This window comes from Rutidosis leptorrhynchoides, chromosome 6 (assembly GCF_046630445.1).
Source record: "Rutidosis leptorrhynchoides isolate AG116_Rl617_1_P2 chromosome 6, CSIRO_AGI_Rlap_v1, whole genome shotgun sequence".
NCBI lineage: Eukaryota > Viridiplantae > Streptophyta > Magnoliopsida > Asterales > Asteraceae > Rutidosis > Rutidosis leptorrhynchoides.
Window position 1 is genome coordinate 116,409,293 of NC_092338.1, and position 19,832 is coordinate 116,429,124.

General features: G+C 30.7%; 1 protein-coding gene across 1 annotated transcript in view; it reads right to left on the reverse strand.

Annotated features, from left to right (window-relative positions):
* The window catches only part of LOC139853999 (uncharacterized mitochondrial protein AtMg00810-like), a 29,032-nt gene extending 28,154 nt beyond the window's left edge, over positions 1 to 878 (reverse strand). The window contains exons 1-2 of the mRNA XM_071843333.1: positions 615 to 878; positions 295 to 533 (exon numbers count right to left, since the gene is read on the reverse strand). Coding sequence (XP_071699434.1) covers positions 295 to 533; positions 615 to 878 — 503 coding nt within the window. The remainder of the gene's footprint in view (positions 1 to 294; positions 534 to 614) is intronic.
* Between the last annotated feature and the right edge of the window lie 18,954 nt (positions 879 to 19,832).

The window sequence follows — 19,832 nt, forward strand, 5'->3', positions numbered from 1 at the left end:
TCATGTTAACTATATATATAACCATATATATGTCATCATATAGTTTTTTTACAAGTTTTAACGTTCGTGAATCACCGGTCAACTTGGGTGGTCAATTGTCTATATGAAACCTATTTCAATTAATCAAGTCTTAACAAGTTTGATTGCTTAACATGTTGGAAACATTTAATCATGTAAACATCAATCTCAATTAATATATATAAACATGGAAAAGTTCGGGTCACTACATTGAGTAACAAGGTCACGGACGAAGTGTATGTCAATCTCAATATGTTTGGTGCGGTGATGCTGAACCAGAGCCAACAAGTCTCAGCAACGGCATTAGCCACACCTCTATATTTGGCCTCGGCACTAGAGCGGGATGGAGTATGCTGTCGCTTTGACGACCAGGAGAGAAGATTGTTACCTAAGAAAACACAATACCCTGAAGTCGAACGACGAGTAGTGGGGCATCCTGCCCAATCAGGATCCGAGTAGGCAACCAGCGAGGTGGTGGATGATGCAAAAAGCTGAAGACCCAGATCTAGTGTATCCTGGACGTACCGTAGAATCAGGCTTAAGGCGGAAAAATGAGCCTATCTGGGGTCATGCTTGAACAAACAAATCTGCTGAACTGCGTAGGAAATATCAGGGCGTATAAAGGTGAGGTACTGAAGTGCACCGGCCAAACTACGGTAAAGTGTAGGATCAGACACTGGTGAACCACTAGCCTTAAGTTTGGCATTAGTGTCAACAGGGGTTCGGCATGGCTTACATCCAATCATGTCGGCACACTCTAAAACCTCGGTAGCATACTTTCTCTGTGACAGAAACATCCCAGAGGAGTCGCGGGTGACAGAGATACCCAAAAAATAATTTAGCGGGCCAAGATCAGTCATAGAAAACTCCTTGTGTAAGGAGGTAATAACATGCTGTAGAAAGGCCAGAGACGACGCAGTCAAGATGATGTCATCGACATATAGTAATAAATAAGCAGTGTCTATCTAACAACCCATCCTAATCCATCTGGACGAATACATTATAATTGGTTACATCGTAAGGTACTTGACCTCTATATGATACATTTTACAAACATTGCATTCGTTTTTAAAAGACAAACTGTCATTACATTGAAAGTTGACGGCATGCATACCATTTCATAATATATCCAACTATAATTGACTTAATAATATTCTTGATGAACTCAACGACTCGAATGCAACGCTTTTGAAATATGTCATGAATGACTCCAAGTAATATCTCTAAAATGAGCAAATGCACAGCGGAAGATTTATTTCATACCTGAGAATAAACATGCTTTCAAGTGTTAACTAAAAGGTTGGTGAGTTCATTAGTTTATCATAAATAATTATTTTTCAATAATATAATAGACCACAAGATACTCATATTTAGAAAACAATCTGTGCAGGTCTGCTCACTGCTGGAAAATCATTCATACGATATATAGACACCTGGTAATCGACCTTAACAAGATGCATATAGAATATCCCCCGCATATCGGCATTCCGCACGGTCATGCAAAAGCATACAAACAGGCAACTCTTTTAAATATGATGGTTGTGTACACCTCACAAACAGATCATATCTTTTAAAGCTGGCAGTTGTATACCTATTTCGAAGTACTAAAGCAGTTCAAATTCTCTGACTGGGGCTTGTGAGTGCCCATAGATCTATCTTTAGGATTCGCGTCAATTAGGGATCGGTTCCCTAATTCTTAGATTACCAGACTATAAAGAGGTGATATTCGGTGTACTCGTAACTCAATCGTAGAATGTTTTTAAGTACTTGTGTCTATTTCGTCAAATATTTATAAAAGCAGCGCATGTATTCTCAGTCCCAAAAATATATATTGCAAAAGCAATTAAAAAGGGATCAAATGAAACTCACCATATTGTATTTTGTAGTAAAAATACATATGACGACATTGTACAAGTGTAGGGTTGACCTCAGATTCACGAACCTATATCATTTGTATATTTATTAATACATGTGATTGGAATCTCATAATTTCATTTATTACTTATATAATATTTATGTGTTTGTAGTTATATAAATTTTATACTAAATTTTTATTTAATACCTATACTTTATTTATATGTATTATATCTTAAATTTTATGTTATATATCTATTTTGTATATATTCATTTAAAATAATTTTTATTCATTTTGTTATATTAATATATCTATAACTATATGTTTAGTATTATATTTAAAAATCAATAGTTTGTTATGTGTGTAAGTATTTAAAAAATGTTAAAAGTTTGATATATAACCATATCAAATTTTAATATTATTATGGTATACGTAATATGTATATTTTTATATACAAAATATTTATTTGTTAAAGAAATGCTAGTTTTGATAATACTGACTCTTTTAATAGTATTAATAACTTTAATAATAATGTTAATACTAATAACAAAAATTGTAATGGTAATAATAATAATAATAGTAGTTATGTTAATAATAATAATACTAATAATTATAAAATGATATCAGTCTTAATTTTAATGATCTAATACTAAACTTTATTATCTTCATAAAAATAATAATGATGATAATCATAGTTATAATCATAATAATAATACTATTACTTAAGAACAATACAAAAATAGTAATATCAGTAATGACAATGTTAATAATAATTATATTTATGATAATAATAATAATAGTAATAATAATAATAATAATCCTAACTGTAACTAGAGTTATGATAATAATATTAATAATAAAGGGCTACTTTTATTAGTAATAATAATAATACTAATAACTAATGTTTGTAATACTTAATAATAGTAAAGCAACTAATTATAATTCTAATATTTAAGGATAATAATAATAATAATATTCATAATATTCATAATAATTAATAATAATAATAATAAAAATTAAAATAATAATAACAATAATAATAATAATGATCATAATAATAATAATATTAATATTTATAATAATAATAATAATAATAATAATAATAATAATAATAATAATAATAATAATAATAATAATAATAATAATAATAATAATAATAATAATAATAATAATAATAATAATAATAATAATAATAGATATAAAAGTAAGAAGTATACCCTCTTTAGGAGTTTTGACAAAAAGAATGCCCCAAACTGGAATCGAACCCGAGACCTCACGCTAACCCGAATCAACACTTAACCACTCCTCTACTCCCAGTTTTTCAGATTTAATTACACTTTTTATTATTATAACCCGTATTATTTTTAAGTTCTTCTTCTCTATAGACTAATCGATCAGACACCTTGATAATCATAACTATAAAGTAATCTGTTCGGCTTAGAGGTTTTTATAGGAACAGATACAACCTTTTGTGCTTAATTTGAAATAACATGAAGATTTAAAAAAAAATAACTTGCTGTATCTTCGAAGGATATGAAGAACACAGAAATACTGATTTCGAATTTGGAATGTTTTAAGACCTTGACCTCTTCATGAAATACCTTTTAAATTATCATTATAATGTATTAGAATCATCAATTGATCCTGTAACCTCATCTAGAACTCGAATTTCATGAAGATCAATTTGGTTGACTTTTTGATTTAAATCTTTGACTCGAAAAATTTGAATTGAATACTTGAAATTGAAGGTTGTAACTTTACAGGAAGTTTGAGAAGAAGATTTCTAATGGAACTGCATTATTAGATTTTAAAATAGCACTCGAATTCGATGATTTTACAAAAACATTGAAGAACATGGGTATCGACTCTATTTTCTGTGTTTTGGATTTCCAATCTCGAATTTGCAGTAGTGTATGGCTTATATATTGATAGATATCATCTAATTGAAACTTAATAAAGAAATGGGATCGAGTTGGCTGCACTGTAACACGATTTGGACTGGTAACGATCTTTGGACAGAAAAATTCAATCAGAATATTTAAAGTAAAATAACAGATAGATAATTCCAACAATTTGTACAATTAATACAGTTAAGTAATGCTTTTAGATATATAAAAAAAATCATATAAAGTGTGATTGCTACATGAAATAATTTCTGATTCCAAATCTATACCTGCGATTTTTATATACATGATATTAATGAATTAATAATTAATAATAATAATAATCATAAATACTAATAATTAATAAATGTATAATTAATAATAACAATTATATTAATAATAATAATAATAAATAATAACAATACTAATACTCCTAAAACTTATAATAATTATATTATTATTGATAAATTATATTAATTTCTATTAATAAATACTATAATAATAATGATATTAATAATAATAATCTTGATAAAGATAATAAAAATAATAAAAATAATAATAATAATAATAATAATAATAATAATAATAATAATAATAATAATAATAATAATAATAATAATAATAATAATAATAATAATAATAATAATAATAATAATAATAATAATAATAATAATGCATAATCATTAATAGTAACTATAATTGTAATATTACTACTAATTACGATATGGATAATGATAACAGTGATACTAATAATAATAACAATAACAATAGTAGTTATATAATAATTCAATTATATCAAATTTCATATTTATGTATTATATAAAATAATATTGATAACACTGTTATTAATATTAAATATTTATTCTAATAATAGTAATGAAAGTAATAATAATAATATTAGTAAAGATGATAAATTAAATGCGTTAAATTTCATATCTATATATTATCTATAATAGTATAACTAATACTGATATTAATTATTAACACTAATATTAGTATTAATAATGATAATGAAAGTAATAATAAAAATATTAATCTAATAACTATATTGTAACTTGTAATTACATATATTAATATTACAATTTATTTGTTATATATTATCATATAATATATAATAACATACATTTAATATTTAATAATTATATATATATATATATATATATATATATATATATATATATATATATATATATATACATACAATCAATAATTATGTACCCCAATATATATATATATATATATATATATATATATATATATATATACTTCAACTACTACATGTTTAATTATGTTTTAAATATCTAGTAAATAAATATATTAATTATATGTATTGAACAAATAATCTCAGAGTATAACATTATACATTAAATACTTTGTTAACGTTGACAAATTATATTTGAAATCATTTATATTCAATATACTCTATATATTTAAAATAACAAGTTTTAGTTGTTTTAAGTTATCTTTAATAAAAAAAATAGTTCATTAATATATATAATTTATTATATTTAGTTATTTACATATATAATCATTTATATATATACATTTGTGTTTACAATTCAAAGGTTCGTGAATCGTCGGTAATAGTCAAGGTCGATTGATTTCATAAAATAGTTCAAAAATTTTGAGACTTAATATTATAGACTTTGCTTACCGTGTCGGAATCATATAAAGATTAAGTTTAAATTTGGTTGAAAATTTTCGGGTCGTCACAGCACCTACCCGTTAAAGAAATTTCGTCCCGAAATTTGAATGTGGTCGTCATGGCTAATAATAAGAATGTTTTCATGACGAATATGAGTTGATAGATAGAGCTTTATCACCATTGAGTAATAAGGATAAAACAATTCGATTTCGCGAAGAGTACGAGTGAAGCTATCACAAAAGAATGAAACGAATAAATGCAGGTTTGTCTTAATCGGTGACGTAGTCACGGTTAATTTTCGGAATTCAAGGGATTTTAGAGGAAATCTTTGTAATAAGATTTGGTTATTCGGTAATTAAAGATATTAGGATCTTCTTTGGTTAAATGCGATAATCTGTTTTGATTTCTCTGTCGGATATTTCACTATAAGTCCACCCTCTTCATTTCCTTTATATTTTGAAGATCCATACTTTTGTTTTCTTTTCACAACTTTAATTCAAACGAATAATGGTCCAGAATTCGTAGGTATGAAGTTTTGAATGAACATGACTAACGTTTTAAGAGAGAGATTGTAATAACACGATCTTGATTGGTTAAATTACCAGAATTCAAGAGAAAAGATAGAAGTATCAGGAAGATATGTTCTTGATATGTTTGGAGATTAGGTAGAATGTAAGAGTCGTGTAACATGGCACATGATGACGGTAGGGTCTGTGAATCACACATTCCATTAGAAACTCAGCATGACTTACTGTAATATAATCACGTTGATCAAGTGTCATTATATTATACTAACTCATGCTTCAGTTCCCAACACTACTTCAAAATCATTCATAATTCAAACTCTAAGTTTTCAGAGATTTAGAAACTAAAATAGTTTTCTTTCTGATGTAACACTGATATCGCGAAGAGATAAATGATTTCAGATAAGAATAATTATGATAATATCTTCAGAAATATCGAGGATATTTATAATAAGAGGTACGATGATATCTTAGAATTTCTAATATCGATGGATGATGATGAATATTTGTCCGTAAAAGTGTAGGATCAGGAGCAAGGTATTCGTTAATGACTTTAGCAGATACGGAATCATTTGGATTCTTTGAAGTAGGTTTAGACTTTGTGATTTGTCCATAGCCTCCTTCATGGTTTACTCAATTTGTTTTTCAGTATCAAAATCTTTGAGCTTTTTCAATATTCCGAGTATTGATTCGCAGACTGGGTGCTTTTCAGAATTTTAGAATTGAAGATCAAAACTTCCAGGAGTTACACGTTATATGTATATATAACTGTTGAAGTGAAAACGCTTGCGAGATTCGAGATTGATGATTGATGATTCCCGGTTGTTGATATGGCAATTATTGTTACAAGATGTAGATGGATGAGTATATGATAGGGTTTTAATGAACAATGTAATGATTCTTCGGAGAGACTTAAGTCAATGAGTAATGAAGTTGCTGGTAAATTTACTGCTAATGTGTTGGAATATAAACGGTTTTTCGGTAACAATAAAAGAGCACACATATATATCAAGGTTATAATAAGGTCGTTTCGAACGAAAAGTCGGAGTTGACTTGTTGGAGCTGTGACAAAATTAGCTAATTTGAAAAGAAATTTCATTTTTATTTTCGGGAATAGCAATGCCAAAGGAGCTAGCACAGATACATCTTAAACGTTTACTTAGGTTCCGAGTGTTTTCAGGTGCATAACTATATGCATCAATCTTTTCTTCCGTAGATGAAGTGCAGTTGATTCATCCTTTCGATTGAGGTGTTTTCAAGAATCATGAAAGGTTTGAATGCAGATTGTAATCGTCAAGATACAAATGAGGTTTAAGATGAAATCAAGTGGCAAACTTGAAGAAATGTTTAGTTTCATATGTTATAATCAATATTTTAATTCGTTTTAATTATCCAATATTATTAGTCCACAGTTAGAAGTCCACAATTAGTAGTTCAATAATTCATATATAGTTTAATATATAATATTCTAATTAATTAATACATGTCGTGACCCATTGTATACAAGTCTCAGACTCGATCACAACTCGAAGTATATATATTATTTGAGAATCAACCTCAACCCTGTATAGCTAACTCGAACATTACTGCATATAGAGTATCTATGGTTATTCCAAATAATATATATATATGCATCGATATGATATGTCAAAACTTTGTATACGTGTCCCGATATTTAAAGTGCGTAAAATAAATAACAGAAATTAAATGACTGATATGCGGAAAGCACACCTAATCTTATTGTAGTATGATTACGAATTCGTCCACAGAGAGCAGTGTTTAAGATTTTAAGGCTAATAATTATTCTGAAGATTAAGTTGTAAAAATGAGGTTTTAATTAAAACAAAGAAAGTAAATACAAATTTAAAATAGATAAAGGGGTATTCACTTAGATTCAATTCCCTAGGATCCGGATTGCTGTTATTAAGAACAATGTAATTAAATCACTAAGTATAAATCTCGTTACCCTAGTTCATTAATCTATTAGTAAGATAAGCTGGTGTCCCTCACTTAGGGCCTGTTTACTAAGGCATTATTGGGCCTAATGACCCACACAGATTATTCGGTCATTTTATTGGCCTGTTTACTAACAGCTTAAAATATAATCTCATCCCTTCCAGGAGCTGTTTCGGTCATTCACCAAATTGATGTGTTCCCCATATGGCCCTAATATTTCCCCTTGCTACCCTTTCTTCCGCGTACAATTACTCCAACTATTAGACCGTTTTTAGCATGTAGATATCTTGCTTCCTCCGTATTATTTATGTGATCCACCATTAATCACCACCACACCCTTATTTTCCATCTACCTTTGTCACAGGTAAGAGCTTTTTAGGTTTTTTTGTAGGCATCTAACCTTATTGCAATTCTATCTACCTTTTATTTGTTTTCTATAAATTATAAATTCGTTTGATTCAATAGAAGGTATTAGACCCTTTGCCTTGAAAAAAGAAGAAGAAAGTATTAGACCCTCTGTTACTTTGATTCTTTACTAGTCGACTGTAATACATGCCATTTGTATTAACTTTTGAAGAGATATATAAATGTATCGTTGTTATTTGAGTAGGATGTATTTATCAATGTTAACATGTATTGTAACATAAAAGGACTCGTATTTATATTGGTATTTGTTTCAAAGTGGATAAAAGTTACCCAATACTCCAATTATTTAGTATAAGGGTATGATAGTCATTTTTATCATTCAGCATATTTATTCAGCACAATAAGTAAACATGATTATAAATTTCAGGAATACTCCATATAGTTATTCTATATCCATTATGCCATCTTTATTCATATGTGACTTAATGAAATAACAAGTAAACAGGCCCTTAGTTACTAATTATATCATGAAAGTGTCGTTTTTTCACGCTGGTTTCCCGCACGCTTCTGAAGAACACAATCAATCAATTAAAACTACTCAAGATGGTGATTCAGTTGAAGGGTAAATCGATGCCCCTTTTTAGGCTTCACAATTACCTACTCAATTGATGAGATTAATTACTAGTCTAATTACATTGGTGTCCCGAATGCAATTCAACCTATCTACTTATTTCTCAATAACCTAGATAAATTAATTAATCTAGTAACTCTCATTACATCAACCAACAGACAAGTAATTAATGGGAGTAATTAAGAATCATTGATCAAGAGTAATTATTAATACATACAAAAGATTAGCAATCCGTCACCTAGATTCAATCATCTAAATAAATACGAGTAAAATTAGCTAAACATAATAATTGAACAATCAATACAAACAATCAACAATAAATAATTACTCATTGTAATAGACAAATAATTAAATTAAAGATTATCAATTGTCTGTAGATGAACAGGAACTAATTAAAAGCCAAAAATACTAACTTGAAGAATTGTTTTTTTTTTCGTATGCTTCCAGAGACCAAAGAAAAATAAACACCAAAGTGTTGGTGTCTTTATCCACTTGTCGACAAAACCCACAAGATGGGACCAAAAGAGGAAAAATTTATATGTAAACCTAATCTAATTATCTATCGTACCCCCATGCACATGTCATAACCGCGACAGTATACGAGGTTCAGCAAAACTCGATTTCTTTTCGTTTGTCATTTGTCTTTTGTCTTCAATATTGGTATCGGTTTTTGTAATTCCTCGTCCAAAAGTCATGCAAAGTCTCATAACCACATCTTGACCATAAATATTCATTTTAAGCACGAACAAACCCAAAATCTTCAAAATACATTAAAATTAATAATAATGATAACCGATAATGGGACTAAAAATATATATAAATGGAGCGTTATCAAATTCCCCCACACTTGAACCTTGCTTGTCCTCAAGTAAGCTTATCTTCAAAATAGTGAAACTCAATACAAGATTAAACGTACCCGAAGCGTCTTCAATAAAAAAAATAGAGTTAAGATACACCATTAAAGTCTTCATAAGCAAATAGCCAAACGATTGATCTTCAACAAGCAATCACAAGGTTCAAGCCTTCAATCAAACTCATCAAAATCAACCATAATTCAAGCCTAAGTCATTCACCAAGGAGTCCATCGTGTATAAAGTGTACGTGATAATGCTAAAAACGAACATATATTTCATAGCATTATTCCTCAAGAAAGACAAGCTTTTAGTTGCAATTGTTCTATTTACAAGTGATATTCGTTTAAATAATAAAAGGTGAAGACAAAAGACAGATTCGACGAATTGAAGACGCAAACGAACAAAAAGCTCAAAAGTACAAAAGACAATCAAAAAGGTTCCAATTATTGATAAGAAACGTCTCGAAATTACAAGAGTACAAGATTCAAAACGCAAAGTACAAAATATAAAATTGTACGCAAGGACGTTCGAAAATCCGGAACCGGGACCAGAGTCAACTCTCAACGCTCGACGCAACGGACTAAAAATTACAAGTTAACTATGTATATAAATATAATATAATATATAATTAATTATATTAATTATATATATATTATATATATATATATATTATAAACCGTCGGCAGAGAAAGACTCCAAGGGTGTGAGCTGTAAATACATTCTCCGCGACTCGCGGAGTTTGAAGAAGATTTTACCGTGAGTCGCGGAGCCCCAAAAATCAAAAATCCCTATAAAGCAAACCGAATTCTGATCAAAAATCATAATCTATTTTTCTCTCTTCTCTCATATATACGTAAAATATATATATATAATTTATATTTTAATTTTAATTTTAATTATAATTCTAATAATAAGGGTATGTTAGCGAATATTGTAAGGGTGTAAGTCGAAATTCTGTCCGTGTAACGCTACGCTATTTTTAATCATTGTAAGTTATGTTCAACCTTTTTATATTAATGTCTCGTAGCTAAGTTATTATTATGCTTATTTAAAACGAAGTAATCATGATGTTGGGCTAATTACTAAAATTGGGTAATTGGGCTTTGTACCATAATTGGGGTTTGGACAAAAGAACGACACTTGTGGAAATTAGACTATGGGCTATTAATGGGCTTTATATTTGTTTAACTAAATGAAAGTTTGTTAATGTTAATATAAAGATTTACAATTGGGCGTCCCTTTAAATTACCATATACACTCGATCGGACACGAAGGGCGGGGTATTTATATGTACGAATAATCGTTCATTTAACCGGACACGGGAATAGATTAATAGCCACTAGAATAATTAAAACAGGGGTGAAATTACATTCAAGGGTAATTGGTGTAATTGTTAACAAAGTAGTAAAACCTTGGTTTACACGCAGTCGATAACCTGGTGTATTCATTAAACAAAGTATTAAAACCTTGTTACAATTCGAATCCCCAATTAGTTGGAATATTTAACTTCGGGTATAATAATAATTTGACGAGGACACTCGCACTTTATATTTATGACTGATGGACTGTTATGGACAAAAACCAGACGGACATATTAAATAATCCAGGACAAAGGACAATTAACCCATGGGCATAAAACTAAAATCAACACGTCAAACATCATGATTACGGAAGTTTAAATAAGCATAATTCTTTTATTTCATATTTAATTTCCTTTATTTTATATTTAATTGCACTTCTAATTATCGCACTTTTATTTATTGTTATTTAATCGCACTTTTAATTATCGTACTTTTTAATTATCGCAATTTTATTTTATCGCACTTTTATTATTCGCAATTTCATTATCGTTATTTACTTTACGCTTTAATTTAAGTCTTGTATTTATTTTATATTTTACATTAGGTTTTAACTGCGACTAAAGTCTTAAAATCGACAAACCGGTCATTAAACGGTAAAAACCCCCCTTTATAATAATAATATTACTTATATATATGTTTGTATTTTTATAAAAGTAAACTAATATAGCGTTACGTTTTGTTTAAAGATTTCCCTGTGGAACGAACCGGACTTACTAAAAACTACACTACTGTACGATTAGGTACACTGCCTATAAGTGTTGTAGCAAGGTTTAAGTATATCCATTCTATAAATAAATAAATATCTTGTGTAAAATTGTATCGTATTTAATAGTGTTTTCTGCTAAAATTAATAACTATTTTATATACACCTCGCATAACATCAAGTAATTTTTGGCGCCGCTGCCGGGGAACACTCTTAAACGCCGGAAGCGCAACGCTAATATATAATATAAAAAAAAAGATTTTTAGCTTACTTCTATTAAAATTCGTTTTGTAAAAATACGTTTTAAATATTCGAAAAATATAAAAAGAAAAACAAAAATATAAGTATTTTTAAGATTTTGTTAAATATTTAAGTTTTATAAGTTTCTTTATTTCTATTTTAGTTTATAAAAATATAAGTTTTATTAACTATCTTTTATTTATAGAAAAAAATTAAAAACAGAAAATAAAAAAAAATAAATAAAGAAAAACGCGTTGAAATTATAAGCTGTCATTTGAATTTTTTAACCCCGCGACTCGCGGGGTTTGAAGCATTAAATACCGCAAGTCGCGGAGGGTACCTGACACACGGACATAAGCCCTAATTCAGCATTAATTACGAGTTTTAATTAATTATTATTATTATTTAACCCTTATTATTATTATTATTATTATTAGTTTTATTTTTACTTTTACTTTTTATTTAATTTATGTATTTAGTATTAATTAGTTTTAATTAAATTGTAAAATTAGTAGTTTTATTAAATAAATAATATAAAAATAATATTTTTATAAAAATTGTACTTTTTACAACTTTTTGTATATTTTTATATTTTGTCCCTTTTTAATCGTTGTAGCATAATATTTGTATTTTTCTCTCATAATTAATTTTAATTTTAGTTTTTGCCATAGTTATTTTTACTCCTAGATTTTTAGGCTTTGCCGTAGAATTCCTTAAGTGCTTTTTCTTTAGACTAAGATTTAGGTACTTTAGAATTTTGCGACGCCTTTTTAAGTTTTAGTTTCTTTTTAAGTTATTTCCATTTGGGATTTAGTTTTTCCTGTAAGCTTTAATATTTTTAGACACCTTTTACTATGTATCAATTATCATTCCAATTAGTAATATCAATTTGCGATTATAATTTTAAGTTAGTTGTAGTAATAAGGTTAGGTTAGTCAAGTATTTTTAAGTTTTTATAAGTTTCTTTTATTTTTCCGTCACCTTTTATTTTTCACCCATTTTTCGTTTTTCTACCTTTTTCGACGAACTCTTTTTCTTTCTTATTTCTCGCTATTCTAGTTTTAGGACTTAGAATTTTTTCTACTTCTTATCTAAATTTCTTAAAATTACGAAAATTTATTTTAAGTGGTTAAATTGATAGACATCAAAATTTTCTGGTTCGTAGTAATAGTTGGATTTGTACGTGGACCGGGTTATTGGAGCCAAACAGTCCTCAATTGTATTGAGACCAAACGAATCCTGCCCCTCTGCTGCATCTTTTGGCTATTCGAAACGTGGGCAAAATCAGAAAAGTCTATTGATTGGATAACTTATTATAATTTTTCTTTCCTTTTTAAAACTAATAGGATATTCAGTGAATGCACCGAGCAAGACGTTCATCACCTTTTGTACGTTCACCACCTGTAACTAGATCAAGACATTTAGCAAATATAACCGCCGTTGATTTTTCTTTAGAATCGTCATACAGTAGACCAAGTACTTCAGTTCAAATTTCCGATAATCCATTTTTTGAACCCGACCTCACAATTGAGAATCCGGAAAATATTCAGGAACGGTTCGTAGATCCTGAACCATTAAACTTTCCTCCGGAGCCACCAATCATTCAAACAGAGATTGTTGAGGAACGAACCATTAAATCAGAATCATCTAGTGATACCGATTCAACAAATTCAATTATGGAGAATCTGGAACCTTTAAGTATGGAAGACCGAATGAGAGCTAAACGCACTGGTCAAGGTCACGCAATTACTCATCCAGACATTAATGCGCCAGATTATGAAATCAAAGGACAAATTTTACACATGGTGACTAATCAATGCCAATTTAGTGGTGCGCCGAAGGAAGATCCAAATGAACATCTACGTACCTTTAATAGGATCTGCACACTATTTAAAATCCGAGAAGTGGAGGATGAACAGATATATCTCATGTTATTTCCCTGGACTTTAAAGGGAGAAGCCAAAGATTGGTTGGAATCGTTACCTGAAGGGGCGATCGATACATGGGACGTTTTAATTGACAAATTTCTTAAACAATTCTTTCCTGCATCTAAAGCCGTAAGACTTCAAGCAGAAATTGTTACGTTCACACAGAAACCAAATGAAACTCTATATGAGGCGTGGACAAGATATGGAAAGTTGTTAAGAGGATGTCCGCAACATGGTTTAGACACCTGTCAAATAGTACAAATATTCTACCAAGGATGCGACATCACTATTGATAACACTGCTTCCCACTCACATGAGTGGCACCAAGAAAAAGATATCATTAGATCATCTAAAGCAGCTAGAGCCGATTCTAGTCATGACTTAGATTCCATTTCCGCAAAGATGGATGCTGTGGAGAGACGAATGGAAAAGATGACTAAGGATATTCACTCAATACGAATTAGTTGTGAGCAGTGTGGAGGACCACATTTGACAAAAGATTGTCTCAGTATTGAATTAACAATGGAACAAAGAGAGAATATTTCATACATAAACCAAAGGCCTGGAAATAATTATCAGAATAATTATCAACCGCCAAGACCAATTTACAATCAAAACCAGAATTATAACCGAAATATTCCATACAACAACCAACAAGGTCCTAGCAATCAACAAGTATCCAATAATACTTACAATCAGCAAAGACCTAATTTTCAAAACAAACCACCACAACAAACCGATGATAAAAAGCCGAATTTAGAAGATATGATGACGAAGCTAGTTGAAACTCAAACGCAGTTTTTCACATCTCAAAAACAAACTAATGAACAAAATGCTCAAGCATTTAGAAATCAACAAGCTTCTATTCAAAATCTGGAACAAGAAGTAAGTAACCTAGCAAGGTTAATAGGTGAAAGAAAACCGGGAAGTCTACCTAGTGATACAAATGCTAACCCCCGGAATGAAACAGCTAAAGCTATTACCACAAGAAGTGGTACAACACTTAAACCACCTGAAATACCTGTAACTTCTGATGAAACTGTTCCTACTCCACAAGAACCACAACCTGATCAAGATAAGGAAAAAGAACCGGTAGTTGAAAAGGTTAATGAAGATAACACAGTTAAGGATAAACCTTATGTTAAACCATACCAACCACCACTTCCTTACCCGAGTAAAATGAAGAAAGAAAAACTTGAAGCCGAGCAATCCAAATTCTTGGATATGTTTAAACAGATAAATGTAAATCTTCCTTTCATTGATGTGATTTCAGGAATGCCTAGATATGCTAAATTCTTGAAAGATCTAATCTCAAATAGAAAGAAAATGGAAGAACTCTCGGCTGTTACTATGAATGCTAATTGTTCAGCAGTGCTGTTGAATAAGATACCAGAAAAACTATCTGATCCAGGAAGTTTCACAATTCCATGTTTTCTGAGTAGTCTTAGTTCAATAGAAGCATTGGCAGACTTAGGTGCTAGTATAAATCTAATGCCGTATTCACTATACGCTAAACTAGACCTTGGAGAATTGAAACCAACCAGAATAAGCATACAACTAGCCGATAGATCAATAAAATATCCTAGAGGGATAATGGAGAACATGCTAGTTAAAGTTGGTACTTTAGTATTTCCAGTAGATTTTGTTGTTTTGGACATGGAAGAAGATTCTCAAGTTCCTCTCATATTAGGAAGACCATTCTTAAACACGGCTAAAGCAATGATAGACGTGTTCGGTAAGAAACTGACCCTAAGTATAGAGGATGAGAGTGTTACCTTTTCAGTTGATAGAGTAATGCAACAACCACAATCTGCAGATGATACATGTTATTATATTCAAACTATAGATGCACATGCAGAATTATTAGAAGAATTTCCAGAATTACAAGGAACAGGAGAATGTTCTTTAGGAGAAGGTAATGAACCAATTGATGAAGCTGAAATGTTAGCTACACTTATAGCTAATGGATATGAACCAACAACAGAAGAAATTCAAATGCTAAAAGAAGAAGACAGATATCGATATAAATCATCGATAGAAGAACCTCCGAAATTAGAGTTAAAGCCACTTCCAAACCATTTGGAATACGCTTATTTACATGGTGAATCTGAATTACCTGTAATAATATCGTCTTCTCTTACTGAAAATGAGAAATCACAACTCATTTCTGTGTTGAAAGCTCATAAACCAGCCATTGCATGGAAGATTCATGATATTAAAGGAATAAGTCCTTCGTATTGCACACATAAAATCCTTATGGAAGAAGGTCATAAAACGTATGTGCAACGCCAATGAAGACTAAATCCTAATATGCAAGATGTAGTTAAGAAAGAGATTATTAAACTGCTAGATGCAGGTTTAATTTATCCAATCTCTGATAGTCCATGGGTAAGCCCAGTTCAATGCGTACCTAAGAAGGGTGGCATGACTGTCATTACAAATGAGAAAAATGAGCTTATTCCTACTAGGACTGTAACAGGATGGCGTGTATGTATTGATTATAGAAAATTAAATGACGCCACCAGAAAAGATCACTTTCCCTTACCTTTCATAGATCAAATGTTGAAAAGATTAGCCGGAAATAGCTACTATTGTTTTCTAGATGGATTTTCCGGATATTTTCAAATTCCAATAGCACCCGAGGACCAAGAGAAAACCACATTCACGTACCCTTATGGTACTTTTGCTTACAAACGCATGCCATTTGGACTTTGTAACGCCCCTGCAACCTTTCAAAGGTGTATGATGGCGATTTTTCACGACATGATAGAAGAATGCATGGAAGTATTCATGGATGACTTTTCAGTCTTCGGTGATACATTTAAATCATGTCTAGTTAATCTGGAACGAATGCTAATTAGATGCGAACAATCAAATCTAGTACTTAATTGGGAGAAATGCCATTTCATGGTTAAAGAAGGCATCGTTCTTGGACATAAAATTTCAAAAGAAGGAATTGAAGTGGATAGAGCTAAAGTAGATGTAATTGCTAAACTTCCACATCCCACCAATGTTAGAGGAGTTAGGAGTTTTCTAGGACATGCCGGTTTTTACCGACGTTTCATAAAAGATTTTTCTAAAATTGCCACTCCTATGAATAAACTCCTAGAAAAGGATGCGCCATTCATCTTTTCAGATGAGTGTATCAAATCTTTTAATATTCTTAAAGAGAAACTCACTAATGCACCGATCATGATAACACCAAATTGGAATCTACCATTTGAACTAATGTGCGATGCAAGTGATTTTGCAATGGGAGCCGTTTTAGGACAAAGGATTGAAAAACGATTTCAACCTATATATTATGCTAGTAAGACATTACAAGGAGCACAAACGAACTATACAACTACTTAAAAAGAACTCCTTGCTATTATCTTTGCTTTTGACAAATTTCGATCATATCTCGTTCTAGCAAAAACGGTGGTCTATACCGACCATTCTGCTCTTAGATACCTATTTTCAAAACAAGATGCTAAACCAAGATTAATCCGTTGGATCTTACTCTTACAAGAGTTTGATATTGAAATCCGAGATAAAAGAGGAGCAGAAAATCTCGCCGCTGATCATCTTTCTCGTCTTGAAAATCCTGAGTTAGAAGTTCTAAATGAATCAGCCATACAAGACAACTTTCCTGATGAATATCTATTGAAGATAGATTATAAAGAAATCCCATGGTTTGCAGACTATGCAAACTACTTAGTTTGTGGATTCCTTGAAAAAGGATTATCGTACCAAAGACGAAAGAAATTCTTCAGTGATATAAAACACTATTTTTGGGAAGATCCACATCTGTTTAAAAGTTGTCAGATGAAGCTAGTAAAATATTAAACCATTGTCACACAGGACCAACAGGAGGGCATTATGGGCCTCAACTAACAGCAAGAAAAGTTTATGAAGCTGGATTCTATTGGCCTATAATTTACAAAGACGCACACCTTCTTTGCAAATCCTGTGATGCATGTCAAAGGGCCGGAAAAATAAGTCAACGTGATGAAATGCCACAAAATGTCATCCAAGTATGTGAAGTATTTGACATTTGGGGTATTGACTTTATGGGTCCATTTCCAAAATCTCATAATAATCTATATATACTCGTAGCAATTGATTATGTATCTAAATGGGCGGAAGCACAAGCTCTCCCAACTAACGATGCACGAGTTGTAGTCAACTTTTTAAAACGTCTTTTTGCAAGGTTTGGAACACCGAAAGCTTTAATAAGTGATCGGGGTACTCATTTCTGTAATAATCAACTTGAGAAAGTTCTTAAAAGATATGGAGTAACTCATAAAATCTCCACCGCATATCATCCACAAACAAGTGGACAAGTTGAAAATACCAACCGAGCTTTAAAACGTATTCTAGAGAAAACCATAGGATCAAATCCGAAGGAATGGTCCATTAAATTGGAGGATGTACTCTGGGCTTTTAGAACAGCCTACAAAACTCCAATTGGAACCACACCTTTTAGACTTGTTTATGGAAAAGCATGTCATCTTCCAGTAGAAATTGAACACAAAGCATTTTGGGCTTTGAAGACATGTAATCTTGATTTACATGAAGCCGGACGTCTACGATTAAGTCAACTAAATGAATTAGAAGAATTAAGACATGAAGCATACGAAAATTCGTTAATCTATAAGGAAAGAACGAAGAAATGGCATGATAAAAGAATCAGAAGTTCAAAAGAATTTAAAGAAGGAGACAGAGTTCTTCTTTTCAATTCACGATTCAAGCTATTTCCTGGAAAATTGAAATCAAGATGGTCTGGACCATTCATAGTCAAAAGAGTTTTCCCATACGGAACTATAGAATTAATAAATTCAAATGGGATTGAATTTAAAGTTAATGGTCACGGAGTTAAACATTACATACATGGTCCGATGGAAGTCGACAACGAAGTTAATCACAATTTCGACACCACAGCTAACTAAGTGTGGGGAGAATCAAGTCTTTAAAGGATAATATGTATTTCTGTTAGAGTTAGATTGTCTGTTTTCGTGTAGTTCTCGAAAATGGAACCCGAATGGTCTTTCCCTAGCAGACCCTAAAGAACTAGTCTTCTCCCCCCATTCTGAATTTTTATTTTTTTTAGGTTTTTACAAAATGAAGACTGCCTGTGAACTAAACCATGGTCTAATGCTACACGCTTTGATCACTAAACGTAATAATGACATACTACCGAGTGAAATAGTATCAGTAATCAGAGAAAGAATGGACGGAGTTAGAAAAGAATCCAGATGCGAAGATAATAAGTTACAATTTGGTAAAGGAAAATCAAAATCCGCAGCGAAAAGAAGAGCACGACACTTAGAACGATGTCACAAATGCGGAAAATGGTCACATGGAGGTAAATGTTCAAATAATCAAACCTATTCAAATACCGAATTTGTTACTTTATGCAGAGACGGACCGTTCATATGTTTAGAAGAAAAGACACTGAATGCTCGAGGTTACGCCTATGTAGCCATGGAAAATCAATTAAACCGACTATCTTATGAATGGGATAGTGTCATAACCCGTCCTTAACCATAAGAACGTGTTAGATAACGTATGATTTCATTGCGAGGTATTGACCTCTATATGCGACATTTTTAAAAAGGAAAACTGCATATATTATACATTACAAACCAAACCATTATTTTTGTTACAAGCTTTAGACAATAAAAAGATGATTATCGTTTAACGATAATCTTCGACTTACAAACTTTACAAATGATAATAACAACACGATTTCTAGCATATTTTACAACACACGTCCTCGGATATGCAGTTTTATTTTTGACACAAATATGAGTACGCATGATCCTGCTTAGATTCAACATAATGCAGCGGAAGCTTTAATTATCACCTGAGAATAAACATGTTTAA